This window comes from Lutra lutra, chromosome 2 (genome assembly GCF_902655055.1).
Source record: "Lutra lutra chromosome 2, mLutLut1.2, whole genome shotgun sequence".
Lineage (NCBI taxonomy): Eukaryota > Metazoa > Chordata > Mammalia > Carnivora > Mustelidae > Lutra > Lutra lutra.
In genome coordinates this window covers 100209048-100228244 of record NC_062279.1, presented here as the reverse complement: position 1 = coordinate 100228244, position 19197 = coordinate 100209048, and the positions used below count along the sequence as shown (strand labels likewise).

The 19197-nt window shown below is 35.6% G+C and overlaps 1 protein-coding gene across 2 annotated transcripts in view; it reads left to right on the top strand.

Moving 5' to 3' along the window:
* EIF4E (eukaryotic translation initiation factor 4E) overlaps nucleotides 1–2815 on the top strand; it is a 41851-nt gene extending 39036 nt beyond the window's left edge. For both annotated transcript variants that reach the window (XM_047718040.1, XM_047718039.1), the window contains exon 7: nucleotides 1731–2815. In XM_047718040.1, the coding sequence (XP_047573996.1) occupies nucleotides 1731–1845 (115 nt within the window). In that variant the 3' untranslated portion in view covers nucleotides 1846–2815. The remainder of the gene's footprint in view (nucleotides 1–1730) is intronic.
* The last annotated feature ends 16382 nt before the right edge of the window (nucleotides 2816–19197 follow it).

Genomic DNA, 19197 nt, shown 5'->3' with positions numbered 1-19197 from the left:
CATATGTGTACACTGTACATAAACTTCCAGTCACATTTAAGTGATAGTATCTTAGTTCTGACCATATTTTTAAAACCCACGTGTGTTATGTTTTTAATTTTTTTGTTTGTGAATATTATTCCTTGTAAAAATTGCCTGTCACTTCCACCCCACCCCACCCCTATATATTGGTCATGTTAACTGGGATCTTCTTTTTATTACATTTAACTTAGTAAAATTTGATTTTAAATTTTGTTTTAAAATTAAGTATTGGTCATAGGTCACAAAATGTTTGGTTCGCCCTTTGTGATTTTTTTTTTTCCAAACATTATGAATTCTCCTATGAACATAATTTCTTTCTAGATTAAAAGGTATGGAGATCTACCAGTTTCCATTCCACAGAGGTTTTCTCTAAAGAGAAGTTGACTGTTGTTTGTGATCATATTCTCAATCTTCCTGTCAGCATCAAGTTATTATTTGTGGGATTTAATATTTTAAAACAGTTTAAAAATAAGTACAAATTTCTTTTCTTTGAAAATCTTGTATTTGTGTCAGTATTAAAAATTATTGAAATCTTTGTGAAATATTTGACTTAGTTTTTCAAGGGAGGATTTTTTTTTTTTTTTTTTTTTTTAAACCCTTCCAAGTTACATGGCTCAGTGCTCTGGCTTTCTGGCATTTTTAATGATTAAGTATAATGGAAGGGAATACACTGTATCATAACATAAATCTGATAATAGTTATAATTTTGGTTATCATAAAACTGTTTTTAGAAAGTTTATTTGAAGGAGGGTAGTAGAATCTTCTGGAAGGTGTATGGATAAAAACTATCCTAGTATCATATTGGAGAATTTAGCTCCAGTATGTATAAACGTATATTTTTATTTTGGTGTTTATTTTTGAAGTGTTGCTGTTTTTCTTAAGAATAGATGTCTGGATTCGTAACTTTTCCTGTGGTGCTCTCTGTGATCTGGCCTCAATTTTACATTGTCACTCTTTTTGCTATACTCTTTTTCTTTATGAGCTATAGCCACACAGCCTTATTTTGTTCCCCAGCCTTCATATGTGCTTCTTTCTCTCAGCATTTTACTTTTAACCTCATGACTTTTGAAGGGGAGATTTCTCTAATTTCACAGACAAGATTAGATCATCCTTGTTATACAATATCACAGCCCCTACACTTACCCATTTTGGCACTCATCATAGTTTGTTCTTAAAATAGAGTCACATGTTATTTGAAAATTAGGTTGCAGAGTTAGTATTTAAAGCAGAAATCATGTATGTTCTAAATTACCCTGAAAATACCATAAAGTAAGTGTGGTAAATGTAATTTGTAATAATATACAATATTTATTATGGTTTATATGTAAAATAAAATTGTAGCATTTTATATCAGCACATTAGACACATAGGCAATTTTGTATAAATGAGTTATGCATGTGATATAGCTCCACTGTATGTATTTGTGATTATTTGCAAATAATCAAATACTATGAACACCCTGGGACTGTCCATGCTTTACTTATTATTGATTTATTAGTAATTACACAGTACCTCATAACAGGTCTCAGATACTGGTTAAGTGATTAACTGAAATTGCTATAAAATGAAGGGTAAATTTTACTAAAAGGAAAAGGGTGTGCAGTTTCCTGTTTCATGCTCTGGACTTTTTTATGTAAAGAACAGTAATATCAAATTTAGTGTGTGTGAATGAAAATTAATGTCTACTATTTTTATTTTTCTTCTTCTAGGAGGGTATACAAGGAAAGGTTAGGACTTCCTCCAAAGATAGTGATTGGTTATCAGTCCCATGCAGACACAGCTACTAAGAGCGGCTCCACCACTAAAAATAGGTTTGTTGTTTAAGAAGACACCTTCTGAGTATTCTCATAGGAGACTGCGTCAAGCAATCGAGATTTGGGAGCTGAACCAAAGCCTCTTCAAAAGCAGAGTGGACTGCATTTAAATTTGATTTCCATCTAAATGTTGCTAAGATATAAGAGAAGTCTCATTCGCCTTTGTCTTGTACTTCTGTGTTCATATATATTTTTTTTAATTTTGGCTAGAGTGTCCACTATCCCAATCAAAGAATTACAGTACACATCATCCCCAGAATCCATAAGTGTGTTCCTGGCCCACTCTGTAATAGCTTAGTAGAATTACCATTACAAACACATTTTACCTATCCACAATATTCAAAAAAGAACTTGCATTTCTATACCTTACAGGAAAAAAATTTTGTTTATGTTCCATTGTATGCAGGAGCATATTTTGCTGGTTTGAAAGAGTATGATGCATACAGTTTTCTAGCAATTTTCTTTGTTTCTTTTTACAGCATTGTCTTTGCTGTACTCTTGCTGATGGCTGCTAGATTTTAATTTATTTGTTTCCCTACTTGATAACATTAGTGATTCTGATTTCAGTTTTTCATTTGTTTTGCTTTTGTTTTTTTCCTCATGTAACATTGGTGAAGGATCCAGGAATATGACACAAAGGTGGAATAAACATTAATTTTGTGCATTCTTTGGTAATTTTTTTGTTTTTTTGTAACTACAAAGCTTTGCTACAAATTTATGCATTTCATTCAAATCAGTGATCTATGTTTATGTGATTTCCTAAACATAATTGTGGATTATAAAAAATGTAACATCATAATTACATTCCTAATTAGAATTAGTATGTCTGTTTTTGTATCTTTATGCTGTATTTTAACACTTTGTATTACTTAGGTTATTTTGCTTTGGTTAAAAAATGGCTCAAGTAGAAAAGCGGTCCCATTCATATTAAGACAGTGTACAAAACTGTAAATAAAATGTGTACAGTGAATTGTCTTTTAGACAACTAGATTTGTCCTTTTATTTCTCCATCTCTATAGAAGGAATTTGTACCTCTTATTGCCAGGCAGTCTCTATTGTGTCTTCTTGTAGTGTCTTCCACGTGAACAGCATAAGTTTGGAGCACTAGTTTTGATTATTATGTTTATTAAAATTTTTAATAAATTGAATAGGTAGCACCATATGTATGGAATTAATTGATGTGGCTATCTTTGTTTTTTATGCAGGAAGGCATAGTCCTTCGGTCTTAGGTAAATAATGTACTCGTAACATGTTAAAACTCAAGAGAATTATTATCTTGGTGCATTACCATTTGATCCGAATGGTAGTTGTAAAACTTGGTTGCTGAATTGAGATGTTCTGTTGTGTCAATATGATAGCATAGGGAAAGAGTACAGATGGTGGGGATATATACATTAAGAATTTTGTTAGTGTTACTGTCTAAATAGAATGGAATAAATAGGTGTGAAGACTTATATTTATATTGGTAAATTGGTGTAGTGTGGTTTTATGTAAATTTGAAAACTTGATCTATTACTTTGTAGGCATTTGAAAGCACATGTGAAAAACTTTGTACATAATAACTGTATTTCTGATGAGATAAAATGAAATATGGCTGTTATAGACAAAAAGGTAAGCTGAACTTACAGATAGAATGAAAATCATTAGATAAGAGGAAAATTTGTCTTTAAATGGTGATTATGAATTAATTTAAAAACTAATAAGTTTGACAAAAATCCTATGTATAGTAAACATGAAATTAATAGTATTGATTTCATTGAATAATTTAAAAACAGCTTAAAGGGTACCACAGGCTACTATCTGAGTACTCTCAATACCACAAACTTAGTATTCTTACTTATTATTCTAGAAATACGGAATCTTTTGTGTTTATAATCTCTATAGACTGTACCTGATATCTGCTGCTTAAGGTGATTGGTTAAGGTGATTTATTGTCTGTGTTGATATGTAGTTGTGAGCACTACAAGAGCTTATATATACATGATGGTGGTGGTGATGTGTTGACAGTGGGTGCGATTGGAGTAATATATTAGAAATCAGTGCTCTGTTTCCTTAATTCTAAAGTGTAGTCCATTTTAAGAAGCATCAGCTTTCAGGAGTGGAGGAGGAATAATGAATTAAATGTATACATTTCTAAATTTGTTTTTAAAACCTGATTTATAATACTTATTTGATTATCCTTATTCTCACCATTTTAGAATCATAATCAGTTTTATTTTAAGTCTTCTCCCAGTGGGTGGGGAGGATGATGAATTACTGAGTCACTTTTGGCAGATGCCACATAAGTATTACAGTGACTTGCAACTTTTCATAACTTCATTAGCATCTTTTCTAAATATAAGATTAGACTGTACATGATTTTCTATCTTTTTTCTCCCTGTCCCAACAGATTATAAATAAATATATTTTCATAATAGAGAATTAAAATCTTTTAACAAAAGAATTGTAATTAATTGTAGGGATGTGACATTATTTAACCAATTTACTTGTTTATTCAGTTCAAGAGAAGGCTTTGAGACATACTGTGTAAGAATTAAATAATTACAATACTTATATAGTACTTAATATGTGCCAGGCAGTGTTCTAAGCACTTTACATGCACTTTAACCTGCACAGTTATCCTTTGATGTAGGTGCTGTTGTCCCCATTTTATAGATGAAACAGAAGCAGGGATGATGTAAGTCACTTTATAGCTTTTAAGTTGCAAAATGGATTATGTTACAGAGACCCTATAAATCACATTATACTCTCTCAATAGTGTAGAGCCTATCTTATAGGCTATAATAAATCACATCAGATTGTAGTCGTGTTATAGGCCAGGCATTTTTCTTTCATTTTACTTCCTTTGGTAATGGAACTTAAAATAGGCCTCCTAGGCTCACCCTATTAGCAAGCAACTAAATCATTTGGGGGAGTTTGGAGAACATGGAGACAAAGATAACAGGAGTTTACAGATACATGAGTTATATAGTTATATAAGTTAAGTGAATATTTTCATATACTTTAAGTGTCTATATCCTGTTATCTTCTAAAATAAATGGTAAAACAAAGCAAAATTTTCAAGTTGATAGGAGTGAACATTCTTAAGAGCTATAGCTTGCATTTAAAAGGATATTAATTTTCTGAGGTAGTATGATAATGCAATGTTTTAAATTTTAAAATTAAAACAAGTTAATGACCAGTCTCTGTTCTACTTTTTATCTCTAATTGTTACGGAGTCTCTTCATTATTTAGTGGGGGGAGAGCTGAATTTTCTCACTCAAAGTCAGACTCTAGACTAACACAAGCTTTTAGTCAGATTGACATTAGAGAACAAAATGGTAGGTCATTGTTATCCAGTGTCTCTGTGGACCAGTGTAGAAATTGAGAATGTCTACATTCTATAGCAGTTTGATAGTACTGTCACATTAAAGTATGTGATCAGTAATCTAGTAATTTTTGAAAATACATTTTACAAAAATATGTTTTTGGCAGAGTGCAATTTAAGGGTTAAAACTGGTCCTTCACATACAATTTGAGAAACATTACTCTTAGGTGGTTTTCCTTAGGCGCCAAGGCCAGCTCATTTGCCCATCCTTCCCTGAAACAGCTAGGTTTGTTACTTCTCTACACCTCATCTCCTCACAACTATTGGACTTGGTGTCAAAATTTCAGTCCTAAACTGTAACATCTTTAAATAATGCTGTGGTATTAAATAAACAGCATTAAATAATGCTGTGGTATCCTGCTTATTATGAATTCCAAAGTAGACATCAGGCAACCTTCCTCGTACTTTGAGTAGTTTAGACTTTAATGTTGCTGTCACTTTTCCATTGTTAGAAGCCAGAAATGAAATTGCAGGCACATGATCACATGTGGTACTATGGTTTGCTATTTTTTTAATTGAGAGGAACCAATTTCACATTTTAATCTTGTCCTGTTTTCTTCTAATTCAGAACTTGTCATTTTTGCCTTTATATTCGTCAGTGTAAATTGTAGTCTTACCTTTGTATACTTGAGTTTTTGTGTTTGTGTAAAGGAAATAGTATTGTGTTCTCTAGCAGGGGCACATATTCTCTACCCCTTCCCCATCTAGACTGTTCTAATCCACATACATGAATCATCACCAGTTCTGTAACTGTGTCCTATAGTGCTTCTTTGCAAGTTTTGCAGTTTTGGGCCTTGTGATTTTTTTTTATTGGTTTTTAATTGCTTTACTTTCTTCTAATGAGCCAATATTTATGACTTGTTTTAAATACAGTGGTTTCTTTGCTAGATTGTACTTCTTCCCAAAGACAAACAGTAAGACCTGTTGTATTTTAGGCCTGTAAACGTTGAAAAAGCTTGAATCGAATACATTGATACTGGACCCTGTTTTATTTTTAAGCAGTGTAATAAACTTAACTTCATAATTTTTGAAATGAGAGTATTTCCCAAACACATCTGTGTATTGTCAAAACCATTTCCCTTGGCATTCGGTTTTGTTTTTAAGGGTATTTTTGTGCTTTATTTTTGTTTTCAACCTTTGACTCAATTTTGAGTAAATAGTTTCTGTGAAATGCTGTGGATTTTGTTTTTGTATAGGAGACTATAAAATATGTGAGGTACAAGATTTTGTTGCAACCTGACTCTGCTTTGGGTTGTCTCATGTCAAGGCCTTAAGTGTATTACATACACATTTGGGACCTTCTCTGTGTTCTGGCTTTGCCTTCCAGATAATGACTATGGTTAAATGTTGCAGTGTCCTGCACTTGCTCAAGCATAAAGGATTTGTAATTGAGCCAGAATGACATTTAAGGGAATCACGAGTTTTCATTTCACATGTTTTTTTCTATTTTCAGGAAACCGCTAATTATTTACCTCCTCATGCTTTTTATGAAGTGCTGTTCCTCATAAAGTGTCTTTAAGTATTCAAATTTTGCATTTCTGCTAATCTTAAGTTATCCCTTCTGTCACTTTATTTGTGACAGTGACTTCCAACTGTTTGTTCTTATTCATGACCTTTCTCTTGTGCTTCAGATTTGTTTATCCCTCACTATTAGGTATCTTATGTCAGAGGTTAGCAAACTGCCAACTCATAGGCTACATTTGGTCTGCATTCTGTTTTATAAGTAAAATTTTATTAAAACAGCCTCATCTGTTTGTTTATATATGTCTGTGGCTGTTCTGTGCTACAGTGGCAGAGTTGACTAGTTGTGATGTAGCTAGCAAAGCCAAGATGCTTACTATCCGACCCTTACCCTTTTTTCTTTTTTTAACGTCTGATCCTTACTGTAAATGGTAGCAATGGTATTACTGGCAAAAGCCAAATATCTTCTCTTCCCATTTCCTTGTCACTTCTAGTAGACCCCTAACCCCATTTCCTCCTGATGGCTTTATTATCAATACAATTAAGTATGTGCATTGTTAATTATTTCCTTTCACCTTCCACGTATATATGGTAGCTCTGAGTCCACTGCAGTTTCTCCTAATTGTTCCTTTTAGTTTCTGGATTTTTATGTTATAAGACCTCCCCAGCTGAACTCCCTCCTTTTTGCCCATGTCATCAAATGCTTATTTTATCTGCATGTTAAGACTTACTGCTATTGTGAAAGCAGAGTAACCAGGATTTTCACAAACTGGAAAGTACTGGAGCTTATGTACTTGTTATTGAATTGATAGTTGGTGTTTTTAATTATAAAAATGATTGCAGAGTGGTTTTTGAGTTACCCAAGAAAGCTTGTACTCACTCTGTAGGACTCTTACTAATATATTTACTGTATTATCTAAAGCAGCATGTGGTATGCATTTATTTGTTCCTTGTTTTATTACAGGGAGTAGAATAATGAAGAAAGTGGGGAAATGTGAGAAAAGATTAAGCGAGAGTAAGGTTAGCATGAAAAATGCATTCATTGCATGAAATCACTCTAATAACCAAATAAAAGGGAGAAGCAAGTAATTCATTGATACTAATATCATGCTTGGGCAGCTGCCATTTGTGGCCACAATTTTTTCTGTAAGTACTTTAACAGGCTATACCAAAAGAAGACAGGATCCAGTCACTATTCCATAGAGAGATCAAAGGAAAATACAGCTGCCTGCTCCAGTAAAGTACACACACACACACATATGGTCTGGAGTCTGACAGCCTGAGTTCAGATTCTAGTTCTGCTCTCTTAGGTACATAAACTTAGTCAAATTCGTTGAACTATCTAAGTCAACTTCCTCATCTGTGAAACAAGTGGTACTTGAGAGGGCAGTTGGGAGGCAACTGAGGTTGTGTGTACAGAGTATAGTGCAGTGTCTGGTGCATTGTGAATGTGTAATAACTACTAGTCATCTCCATGGGTCTTCAAAAAAAACCTGCCATGTGCTAGAACACCTGTAGTGTATATAATACAGTGACTGACATTTTTTTTATCTTTATTTTTTAATTTTTAATTTTTTTATAAACATATATTTTTATCCCCAGGGGTACAGGTCTGTGAATTGCCAGGTGTACACACTTCACAGCACTCACCATAGCACATACCCTCCCCAATGTCCATACCCCCTCCGACCCCTCTCCCCCCAGCAACCCTCAGTTTGTTTTGTGAGATTAAGAGTCACTTATGGTTTGTCTCCCTCCCGATCCCATCTTGTTTCATTTATTCTCCTACCCCCTTAACCCCCCATGTTGCATCTCCACTTCCTCATATCAGGGAGGATAGTTGTCTTTCTCCGATTGACTTATTTCGCTAAGCATGAGATACCCTCTAGTTCCATCCACATCGTCGCAAATGGCAAGATTTCTTTTGATGGCTGCATAGTATTCCATTGTATATATATACCACATCTTTATCCATTCATCTGTTGATGGACATCTAGGTTCTTTCCATACTTTGGTTATTGTAGACATTGCTGCTATAAACATTCGGGTGCACGTGCCCTTTCGGATCACTATGTTTGTATCTTTAGGGTAAATACCCGGTAGTGCAATTGCTGGGTCATAGGGTAGTTCCACTTTCAACTTTTTGAGGAAGCTCCATCCTGTTTTCCAGAGTGGTTGCACCAGCTTGCATTCCCACCAACAGTGTAGGAGGGTTCCCCTTTTTCCACATCCTCGCCAGCATCTGTCATTTCCTTACTTGATTCTGACTGGTATGAGGTGATACCTCATTGTGGTTTTGATTTGTATTTCCCTGATGCCGAGTGATGTGGAGCACTTTTTCATGTGTCTGTTGGCCATCTGGATGTCTTCTTTGCAGAAATGTCTGTTCATGTCTTCTGCCCATTTCTTGATTGGATTATTTGTTCTTTGGGTGTTGAGTTTGCTAAGTTCTTTATAGATTTTGGACACTAGCCCTTTATCTGATATGTCGTTTGCAAATATCTTCTCCCATTCTGTCAGTTGTCTTTTGGTTTTGTTAACTGTTTCCTTTGCTGTGCAAAACTTTTGATCTTGATGAAATCCCAGTAGTTCTATTTTGCCCTTGCTTCCCTTGCCTTTGGTGATGTTCCTAGGAAGACATTGCTGTGGCTGAGGTCGAAGAGGTTGCTGCCTGTGTCCTCCTCAAGGATTTTGATGGATTCCTTTCTCACATTGAGGTCCTTCATCCATTTCGAGTCTATTTTCGTGTGTGGTGTAAGGAAATGGTCCAGTTTCATTTTTCTGCATGTGGCCTGTACAATTTTCTCAACACCATTTATTGAAGAGGCTGTCTTTTTTCCATTGGACATTCTTTTCCTGCTTTGTCAAAGGTTAGTTGACCATAGAGTTGAGGGTCTATTTCTGGGCTCTCTATTCTGTTCCATTGATGTATCTATGTGTCTGTTTTTGTGCCAGTACCATGCTGTCTTGATAGTGACTGACATTCTGTAGTAATTCATTCATGGGGTTTTAAAAAAAATGTTTGTCAGTGTAAGCTGATGAAGTGATGCAGACTGGTTCGTAAATGTTACTGGTTAGGGGGCTCAACTACCTTTGGAGATTGAAGTGTATAATCTAGTGCAGTACATAGAGTCTCAGGGTATATAGTTTTTGATGAAACAAAGTTATATGTTATCCCCTCCAGGGTGTCTATGCATATATAGAAAATTATATATAGTATTTGTGAGCTTTGTTGACTTCCTGAAGCCACTCCATGGATTAATTAGCATGAACGTCCTTGTATTAAGGCTCCTGACCTAGGGGGATGGTCATGTGCATAAATCTTTAAATCAGGGGTTCTTAAATCTGTCAGATACAGCACCCCATATATAAAAGGGAATGTATCATTGCACATTCTTAACCTGAAGTGTGAAATTCATGGATGATACAGCTTGCTTATCCACATTTTATTTTATTTTTTGTAAAGATTTTATTTGACAGAGTTCACAAGTAGGCAGAGAGGCAGGCAGAGAGAGAGAGAGGGAAGCAGGCTCCCTGCTGAGCAGAGAGCCCGATGCGGGACTCGATCCCAGGAACCTGAGATCATGACCTGAGCCGAAGGCAGCGGCTTAACCCACTGAGCCACCCAGGCACCCGCTTATCCACATTTTAAAGAAAAATTAACAAATACCCTAACTAGAGAATAATATATATTTTTAAAGATTTTATTTATTTATTTGACAGTTCACAAGTAGGCAGAGAGGCAGGAAGAGAGAGAGGGAAGCAGGCTCCCCGCTGAGCAAAGAGCCTGATGCAAGGCTCGATCCAAGGATCCTGAGATCAGGACCTGAGCCGAAGACAGAGGCTTAACCCACTGAGCCACCCAGGTGCCCCGAGAATAATAGAGATATTAATAGAATAACAAGGGAAATTAGAGGGAAGTAGTTTTTAGTAAAATTATTATAGTTCAAGTATAACTACATAATGATGTCTGATAATTGACCTACCTACTATCAGTAGGAATATGACAGCCCTAAATGTAAGCTATTATGTTACTCTGAAATGGTGAATAATACTCAGTAAAGTTCTGGACTAAAAGTATCTTTTCAATTTACATTCAGTATTTCTAGAAAATTCAAGAGTATGGTAAGATTGTGCAAAAATTGGTTAGATGACATTATTACTATAGTTAAATTCAAAATTTCAATTCAAAATCTGTTACAAATAGATTTTTTTAAAAGGGTTATGTGAATGTCTGGCAGGATGTTTGAATGTTGTTCGAGATAATAGTCCTTAGATGTGTATATCTGTTCTGTGTATTGTTTTACCGGTACTGCCAGCATTACTCCACTTGTAATTGCTACAACCAAAGTAGCCCATAAATTTCCATAGTATGGTAGTGCTCAATGGTACTGTGCCCATTGATAACCAGTCTTTAAGATTGTTCTCATTTTGCCCATGAATCATTCTGCTCATTACCCCTGGAATCAAACCTATAATTCTGCATTTCTAAGAAGTTTCCAAATGATTCAAGTGATTATTGTGATCCATGGACCATACCTTAAGGCATAATGCTCTATATCTTCACTGTCCAAAAGGGAAATTTTTCTTTCATTGCAAGAAGTTCTGTTAGGGAGCTGTGGCAAATACTGTTTCTCAAGTGATCTTTTAATTGGTTTCAAATACCAGTGAGTTTTACTTCTGGACATTTATCTGAAGAACTGTTTATATTTGTGATCATATGCTTTAGGAGCAGTGTTTGGAATAAGATTGCTCATTCTTTTTGTGAAAGTTGAACTTGATAAAGATGTGTACCTGAATGGGACGTCACCACATCTTCAGAGATGGATCTAGATTGTACTGAAGGAGTCCTGAATCATAAAACAGCATTTTTCAAAATCTTTCTTACCACAACCTACAATAAGAAATACATTTTATATTGTGGCTCAGTTTATATGTGTATATATATCCCAAAACAAGTTTTACCAAGCTGTACTCAACTTTACTGTGAGGGACCCATTCTGAGATTTTTCTGTGCTAATCTGTTCGTTTCTCTTCCCTTGTCTGTTTGTTTCTTTCTTTCTTTTTCGTTTCTCTTCCCTTGTGTCTGTCTCTCTCTTTATTTCCTTCTTTCATTCGTTCATTTCTTATGCTGGTCTTTATCTTCATCTAATTAGTCACAATCTGCAGTTTGAAAAAATACCATAGGAAATATCCCTGGTAATGTGAACCTATTAAAATTATAAAGCAGGTTTGTTTTGTTTGGTTTTAGGATTTATTTATCTGAGAGAGGTAGAGTCCCAAGCAGACTTTGTGCTGAGCACAGAGCCCTACCCAGGGCTCAATCTCATGGCCCTGAGATGACAGTCTGAGCTGAAATCAAGAGTCCAGTGCTTAACTAACTGCACCACCCTAAAATTATAAAGCAGTTCATACCATCTGGGCATATCAGCCATGGAAAAGTATAAAGCCTTCATTGTTTGTTTATACTTGATTAGGTTAACTTTTTTTTTCTTTTTTAGTTTTATTTAAGTAATCTCTACACCCAGCATGGAGCTGGAACTTAAAACGCTGAGATCAAGAGTTGCATGTTCTTCAGACTGAGCCAGCCAGGTGCCCCTAGTTTAACTTCTTTAAAATTAAAGTAAAATTAGTATATAATACTAGTTTGAAGTATATGACATAATTCAATATTTGTTGATATAATTCAATGAGTCTAGTTACCATCCCTCACCATACATTTGACTTCCTTCACGCACTTCATTCACCACCCAATCCTCATCCCCTCTGATAGCGATCAGTCTGTTCTCTGTATCTGAGTTTTGTTTGTAAGTTTGTCTTTTAGGTTTCACTTGTAGGTGAAATTGTGTTATTTGTCATCTCTGGATTATTTCACTGAACATAACTTTTTTTTTTTTTTTAAGATTTCATTTATTTATTTGACAGAGATCACAGGCAGAGAGGCAGGCAGAGAGGAGGAAGCAGGCTCCCACTGAGCAGAAAGCTTGATGCAGGGCTCCATCCCAGGACCCTGACATCATGACCTGAGCCAAAGGCAGATGCTTAACCCACTGAGCCACCCAGGCGTCCCAGTAATGTTGGTTTTAGATACATACTCTGGAATGCTTTTGCGGGGGTGGGGGGGGGGTTGGAAGCAATAATTACATTGCAAGCTACTTGCCCGCTTAAGGTCACAGTTCATGACAGTAAACCTGGATCATCTGCAATAACCTGAATACTTAACTTTCTATAACAAAAGAGCCTACATTCATCATCCCAAGTGTGGTATCAACTTACTAATTTAAACATTAAAAAGAAGGTGCAGGGAATATGCTCATTAACTTTATCCAGCTGGAATTCTGATCTATTTAAAGGTATTTCTTAGTACTCAGTCTCCCACAAGTATTAATGAGCAGGCTCAGTATTAAGCCATTCAACAAATATTGAGGACCTATTATATGCTAGGCACTGCTAAGTCTTGAATAGACAATGAACAAAAGAGGGCGTGGTCCCCCCCATGATGATGATAATCTGTAAATTTATATAATGTAAATGATAATAGGTTTTTTAAATGGTTACTGTATGCTAGGGTAGTTTATACTAACAAAGCAGAACAAAAATCTCTAACCTAATAATAAATCTTCTAATAGATCTGTAGATATGTTCATTTTCCCTTTGTATTTGTGGAAGTTTTTGCCTTATCAGTTCAGTGCAAAGTTATTTGAGGCTAACAGATAACAGATAACATTGCAGTAGATAACCAGGGACATTACTTACCCTGAACCTCTCTCCTCTACTCCCTACTTCCTAAAGTCTCTACAGCTTTAGTGTAGCTTAGGATTTTAAATAGGTAGTTTATTTCCAGAGCAATAATTAGTTATCTATATGTGAATTCCAGAAAATATTTTGACATAATTTCAAAGTTACAGAAAAACTAATATAAAAAATTTCTACATACTTTCACCCAGATTCATCAGTGTTAACATTTTACCACATTTACTTTATTCTAATACTTCTTTTGTGAATGTCTTGAGAATAGCTAATGTCCTCCTTTGCCCTAAATACTTCAGTGTGTTTCTTAAAATATTTACTGCATGTTTCCTAAAAGCCAGGACATTTTCTTACCTAAGCATATTAAAATGATCAAAATCAGGAATTTAGCATTGATACAGGGTATAATCCATAGATCTTACTCAGATATTCTCATCTATCCCAATAATTTCCTTGATAGCAACTGAAAACCAGTTTATATGTCATATCCCTTTAGTTTCCTTTAATCTGGAATTAAATTTGATCAGCCCTCCTTTTGGCTTAATGACAGTAACAATTTTGAAGGGAGCATGCCAGCTATTTTGTAGTATATTTCTCAGTTTGGGTTTGAATGTTTCCTCATGGTTAGAATGAACTTTTGGCAAGTATACAACCGAAGTTAGGTGTTTTTCTCAGGGCATCCTACCAGGGACACATGATGCCAATTTGTTCCGTTACTGGTGATGTCAATTTTGATCACTTGGGTAAGAATTTCTGTGGGTTTCTCCATTGTAAACTTAATAATTTTCACTTTGTAGTTAGTAAGTATCTTGTTGTGGAACTTCCTGTTTCTTCACAAATTTTACCCACAAGGTTTTACTACTCAATGATGGTATTATCTTCATTTATGATGATTGACTAATGGTGATTTTTCTACTTCATTATCCTTCTGTATTAGCTGGTTTCCTATTGTTAGAGCTTTGTCTTATTTAAGTGCAGACTCATGCTTTCTATTTGATTTTGATGTTCATACTGTCCCAGATTTGACCAGTGGGAGCTCCTTCAACCTGGCTCCTTGTCCTTTTGGCATGTTCATATCATTCTTTTGAGTGGGATTTACTTTTGGATACAAACAAATGTTCCAGACTTTTCTTGACCCATGTACTTTATCTCCTTCAGCTCTGATATTGGTGATTTCACCATGGAGCCCTGATTCTTTTAGTGAAGAATGGAATTTATAACCGAGATCTGGACAGTTGTTACACTTATTGCTACCATGTTGTTGTTCCTTAAAAGTTCTCACAGTAGAACTAGGAAATAGAAGTATGTATGTACTTACATACATGTTTTTCTATAATCCTTTATATATAATTATATATATATATATATATGTGTATATACACACACACACACACATATATATAAACTGTGTGTGTGTGTATGTATATTAATATATATCCATGAGTTTACACTGGTATCTCTAATTCCAACTCAGTATCACACAGGGGTCTTTGTATTCTCTCTTTGTATTCTCTCTTTTCATATGTATAATTCTCTTCTGTGTGCAGTGAGAAAACAGGACATCATCCCCAATGTATTTTTTGTCCTGTCCTGGAATAGAAAATAGTTTCATAATTGCTACCCTTTGTCTTTACAAAAAAAATCTAAGAATTCAAGATACGTTCAGAGTTCATTTGATCTTTTGATGTAGGGCTTTTAGTTCAAATACTGTGTTCAGAACTTCAGTTCTTCGCTCCTACCCATCCCTTCCTTCAGTGTGGCAATGTTATCATTTGAAATGCCCTTTTGTTCATTGGTTTCTGTTTGTATTCTATTTTAGGTTCCCTTGCCCTATCACTTCTTATTTCTCTCTTGTCCTTGTCCTTTCCCTTTCTTTTTCCTTTCCCTCCTTTTTTTTTCTTCCTCCCTTCTCCCCTTTCCCTTCTTTACTTTCATCTTCTTGAATGTGTAAAACGTTAACATGATTCCAAAAGGCAGAACTGCTTATGAAGCTATACTCAGAAAAATAATATCCTCGTCTTCCCCCTCATTCCTTGTGTCCTCCCTACTCCATTTCAACCCACCTCCCATGGGTAACTCAGTTCGTGGGTCCCTGCATTGTCTTTCCTGTATTATTTTCGCACAAAGGAGTAGATTCATATATATTTTCCTTCCTCTTATTTCTTACACAAAGGGTGTATACTACAGATACTCTTGTGTTTGCTTATTTTGCCTGACAGTGTGTCCTGGAGATTGTTTCACATCAATTCATAGAGATCTTATTCTTATTTTTAGCTACAGAGTACTCTATTGTCTGTCCCATAGTTATTCAACCACTCTCCTATGTATGACTGTATGTGTTCCAATATATACAATTACAAACAATGCTGCAGTGAATATTCTTTTGCAGTTAAATTTTCTTGCATCTTCAGGTTAAACTCCTAGAAACAGAATTGTTTGATTAAAAGATAAGTGATGTAGTTTTTGTTGGTCCCTTAAAGTTTGCATCAATGTACGTTGCCACCTGCAGTAAATGAGAGTGCCTGTTTTTCCATGACTTCACCAACTGAACATGTTGTTAATATTTGAATATTTGCCAGTGGAAAGTGGAGAAGTGATATTTTGATATAGTTTTAATGTTCTCTTACTTTGAGTGATGTTGAATATACTTTCAGGGCTGAGTTTGTGTGTTTTCAAAATTTGTTCTTGTCTCTTATTTATAATTTTTCTGGTATATTTAACAGCCCCTCAAGCAGTTACCAGGTTATCAACTGTGCAACCACGACTGAAAATTCCCACTCTGTTCTTATAATACTTTTCCACTTTGGCCACATTTATACTCCTTTCCCAAAATATGTGTGCGTGTGTGTGCACACAAGCATGCATGCCCTAGAATCATTAAGGATAATGTGAGAACTGGTGGTTTCGGTTCCTGGTTCCAGTTGTTCCTAAAGCCCATATATTTCCCTGCTCTTTCTGTTTTTTGTTCAACAATTTCTGCATTGGTGCAAATAAATCCGCTTGCCTTTCACTTAAGTTCATTGGATTTCGTTGCTACCAGAATAGCCTAGAAAACCATTTGGTTCTTTTTTACCACAATTTTTCATATTCTCTGGAGGAGTCTTCATCTATTGATCAGTTTTGTTGTTTTTTTCTTTTTCTATTTTTTAAGATTTTTATTATTAGAGAGCATAATGAGGGGCTGAGAGGGAGGGAGAAGTAGATTCCCTACTGAGTGGGGTACCCGATGTGGAGCTTGACGAGGCTCAGTTCCAGGACCCTGGGATCATGACCTGAGATAAAGGCAGACCCTTAAGTGCCTAAGCCACCCAGGCACCGCTATTTCATTTCTGGTAGTATCTTTGTGTCCATTTAAAAATGTTATTTGCAAAATGTAACTGTACTTTACTGGTTATTTCTCACATTTTCTTTGGCTGGGCCTTTTTGATACTGTCTAAGCTTTCCATTCCCCTTTGTCTGCAACTGTCCTCACTTTAGCTCTTGTGCTGGTTGTTGTAAAGAAAGCCATGCATTTTAGGGTACAAGTGTATTTTTTTCTGGTGCTCTCAGATCTGCCACTACTGGGCTGTCTCTTCACTTCTGTGTAGGCTCAGGCGCTTTTGGCAGTACTTATCTATGTTTTGGTGTCTGCAGATTATACTTTTCCTATGTTTCATTGGGAGAGGCCACAAGGTTTCCTTTCTCCCTGTATTCCTGTTTTTGTACAATTTCCAAGAAGAGAAAGGGAAAGATGCCGGGTTTTAGCTATTTCTAGGTAAATTTATCCTGTCTGTTATTTTCAACTGGAAACCAGATTTTGGTCATTTTAACCCTTTCCGAGATACCCATCTTTTTCATTTTTACTTTTTTTAAAGTAATCTCTACACACAACTTGGGGCTTGAACTGCAGCCCCAAGATAAAGAGTTGCATGCTTTTGCAGCCAGACACTCCTCATCTGCCTTTAATACAGATTAATGTATTCATATAACTAATGTGTTTGATGACAGTCATCTTTTTAGTTTTTCTTAAATGCTTGATTGCTGCTTTTTTCAGTGTCTTGGTGTAAACTATTTGCTTTGATTTTGTCTTCCTAAGATGTATTTTGTTTTTGATTCTTGTAGTGGATATTTTAAGTTTTCAAAGCATTCTTTAATTTGTGTTCTTTGTTAGTATTAACCATTCTGAGATTTAACATTTTTAGCTCCTTTTGTTTAAGAAAATACTCCAATTCTTAGAATTCTCGGGGGTTTTTGTACTGTTTTATGAACACATCCGCAGCATTAAAAGTTATCTCGAATTTTTATTTACTACCTGACCCTGAAGGACATTTTTTTTTAAATAATGAAATCAGCTTTATTATTTTGGTCTGACTATATAAATGCTATTTGCTCATCAAAAATTCAAACAATTTATAAAAGTATGAGGACTACTGTTAATATTTTGGTGGTCAAATTATCATGCAGATAAACCCAGGGCTAGTTTAGATGTTAAGCTATAATTGACCCAAATATTTGACGAAAAGCAGTATCAACAATAGAGGTTTATGAATTAAATACCTAACATATAATAAGACTGCCAGTTGACAGTTACAGGGTTTATAGCAACTTAGCAAAGTTAGGGCTTTGGATTGGCTTCTCTTGATTTTCTTGGCTTTCCTCTCTTAGTCACAAGATGGCTCTCACAGTTCCAGCCATGGCTTACTCAGATAACTGTGTTCAAAAGCAGGAAGCAAGGGGCGCCTGGGTGGCTCAGTGGGTTAAGCCGCTGCCTTCGGCTTAGGTCATGATCCCAGAGTCCTGGGATCGAGTCCCGCATCGGCCTTGCTGCTCAGGAGGAAGCCTGCTTCCCTTCCTCTCTCTCTGCCTGCCTCTCTGCCTACTTGTGATCTCTCTCTGTCAAATAAATAAATAAAATCTTAAAAAAAAAAAAAAGCAGGAAGCAAGGAAATAAGCTACTTTTCCTTGTGTCTCTCTTTTTAAGGAAAAATGAAATATTTCCTAGGAAACCCTAGCATATGCTTACTTTCCATTGGTCAGGTTCCGTGGTTATGCCTCAGCTGCAAGTGAGATTGGGAAAGAGTGCTTCCGGCATGTTCTGCTTCCATATTAACAAGTAGACTTTGATAGCAAGAAAAAATGGTAAGGAATGAGTGTTAGACAATCTACAGTGTTTGTCGCATAGTATATGTGCACTAGTATACAATGGTGCCTAAAATTATGTTTATTTTGGTGTAGGCATTTTTCAAAAGTGAATTCTTTTTTTTCTTACCATATCCAAATCCCGTATATGCATTATTACAAATCTGTTAGCTCACATTTCACTGTGTTTATAAATCTGCCCAGGTAAGGAGTGGAGGTTCAGTCATTGTTTTATAAAATGGGCTCATGTTCTATACATTAATCTGAATCTTCCTTTTCTTGCTTACTATGTAGTACAAATCCTCTAAAGTTGATGGACATAGGTCTAATTTTAGTCAATCTTTTTTTTTTTTTTTTTTCTGAGAGAGAGAGAATGTGCTGAGGAGGGGCAGGGGGAGAGAGAGAGAATCCTAAACAGGCTCCACACCCCATTGCAGAGCCCCATGTGATCTCATGACCTGAAATCATGACCTGAGCCAAGGCACTAGAGCCAGGCACTAGAGTGAAAAAGTTCTGCCCACATGGAGTTGACAGTCTGTTGAGGAAGACGGGCAATAAACAAGTAATGAATGCAATCTAATAAATATTGTACACATACAATGAAACAGTTATGAAAGATGACTGCTAAGTGCTATAGAGGGAAATAAAGTAGGATAAGCAGGCAGA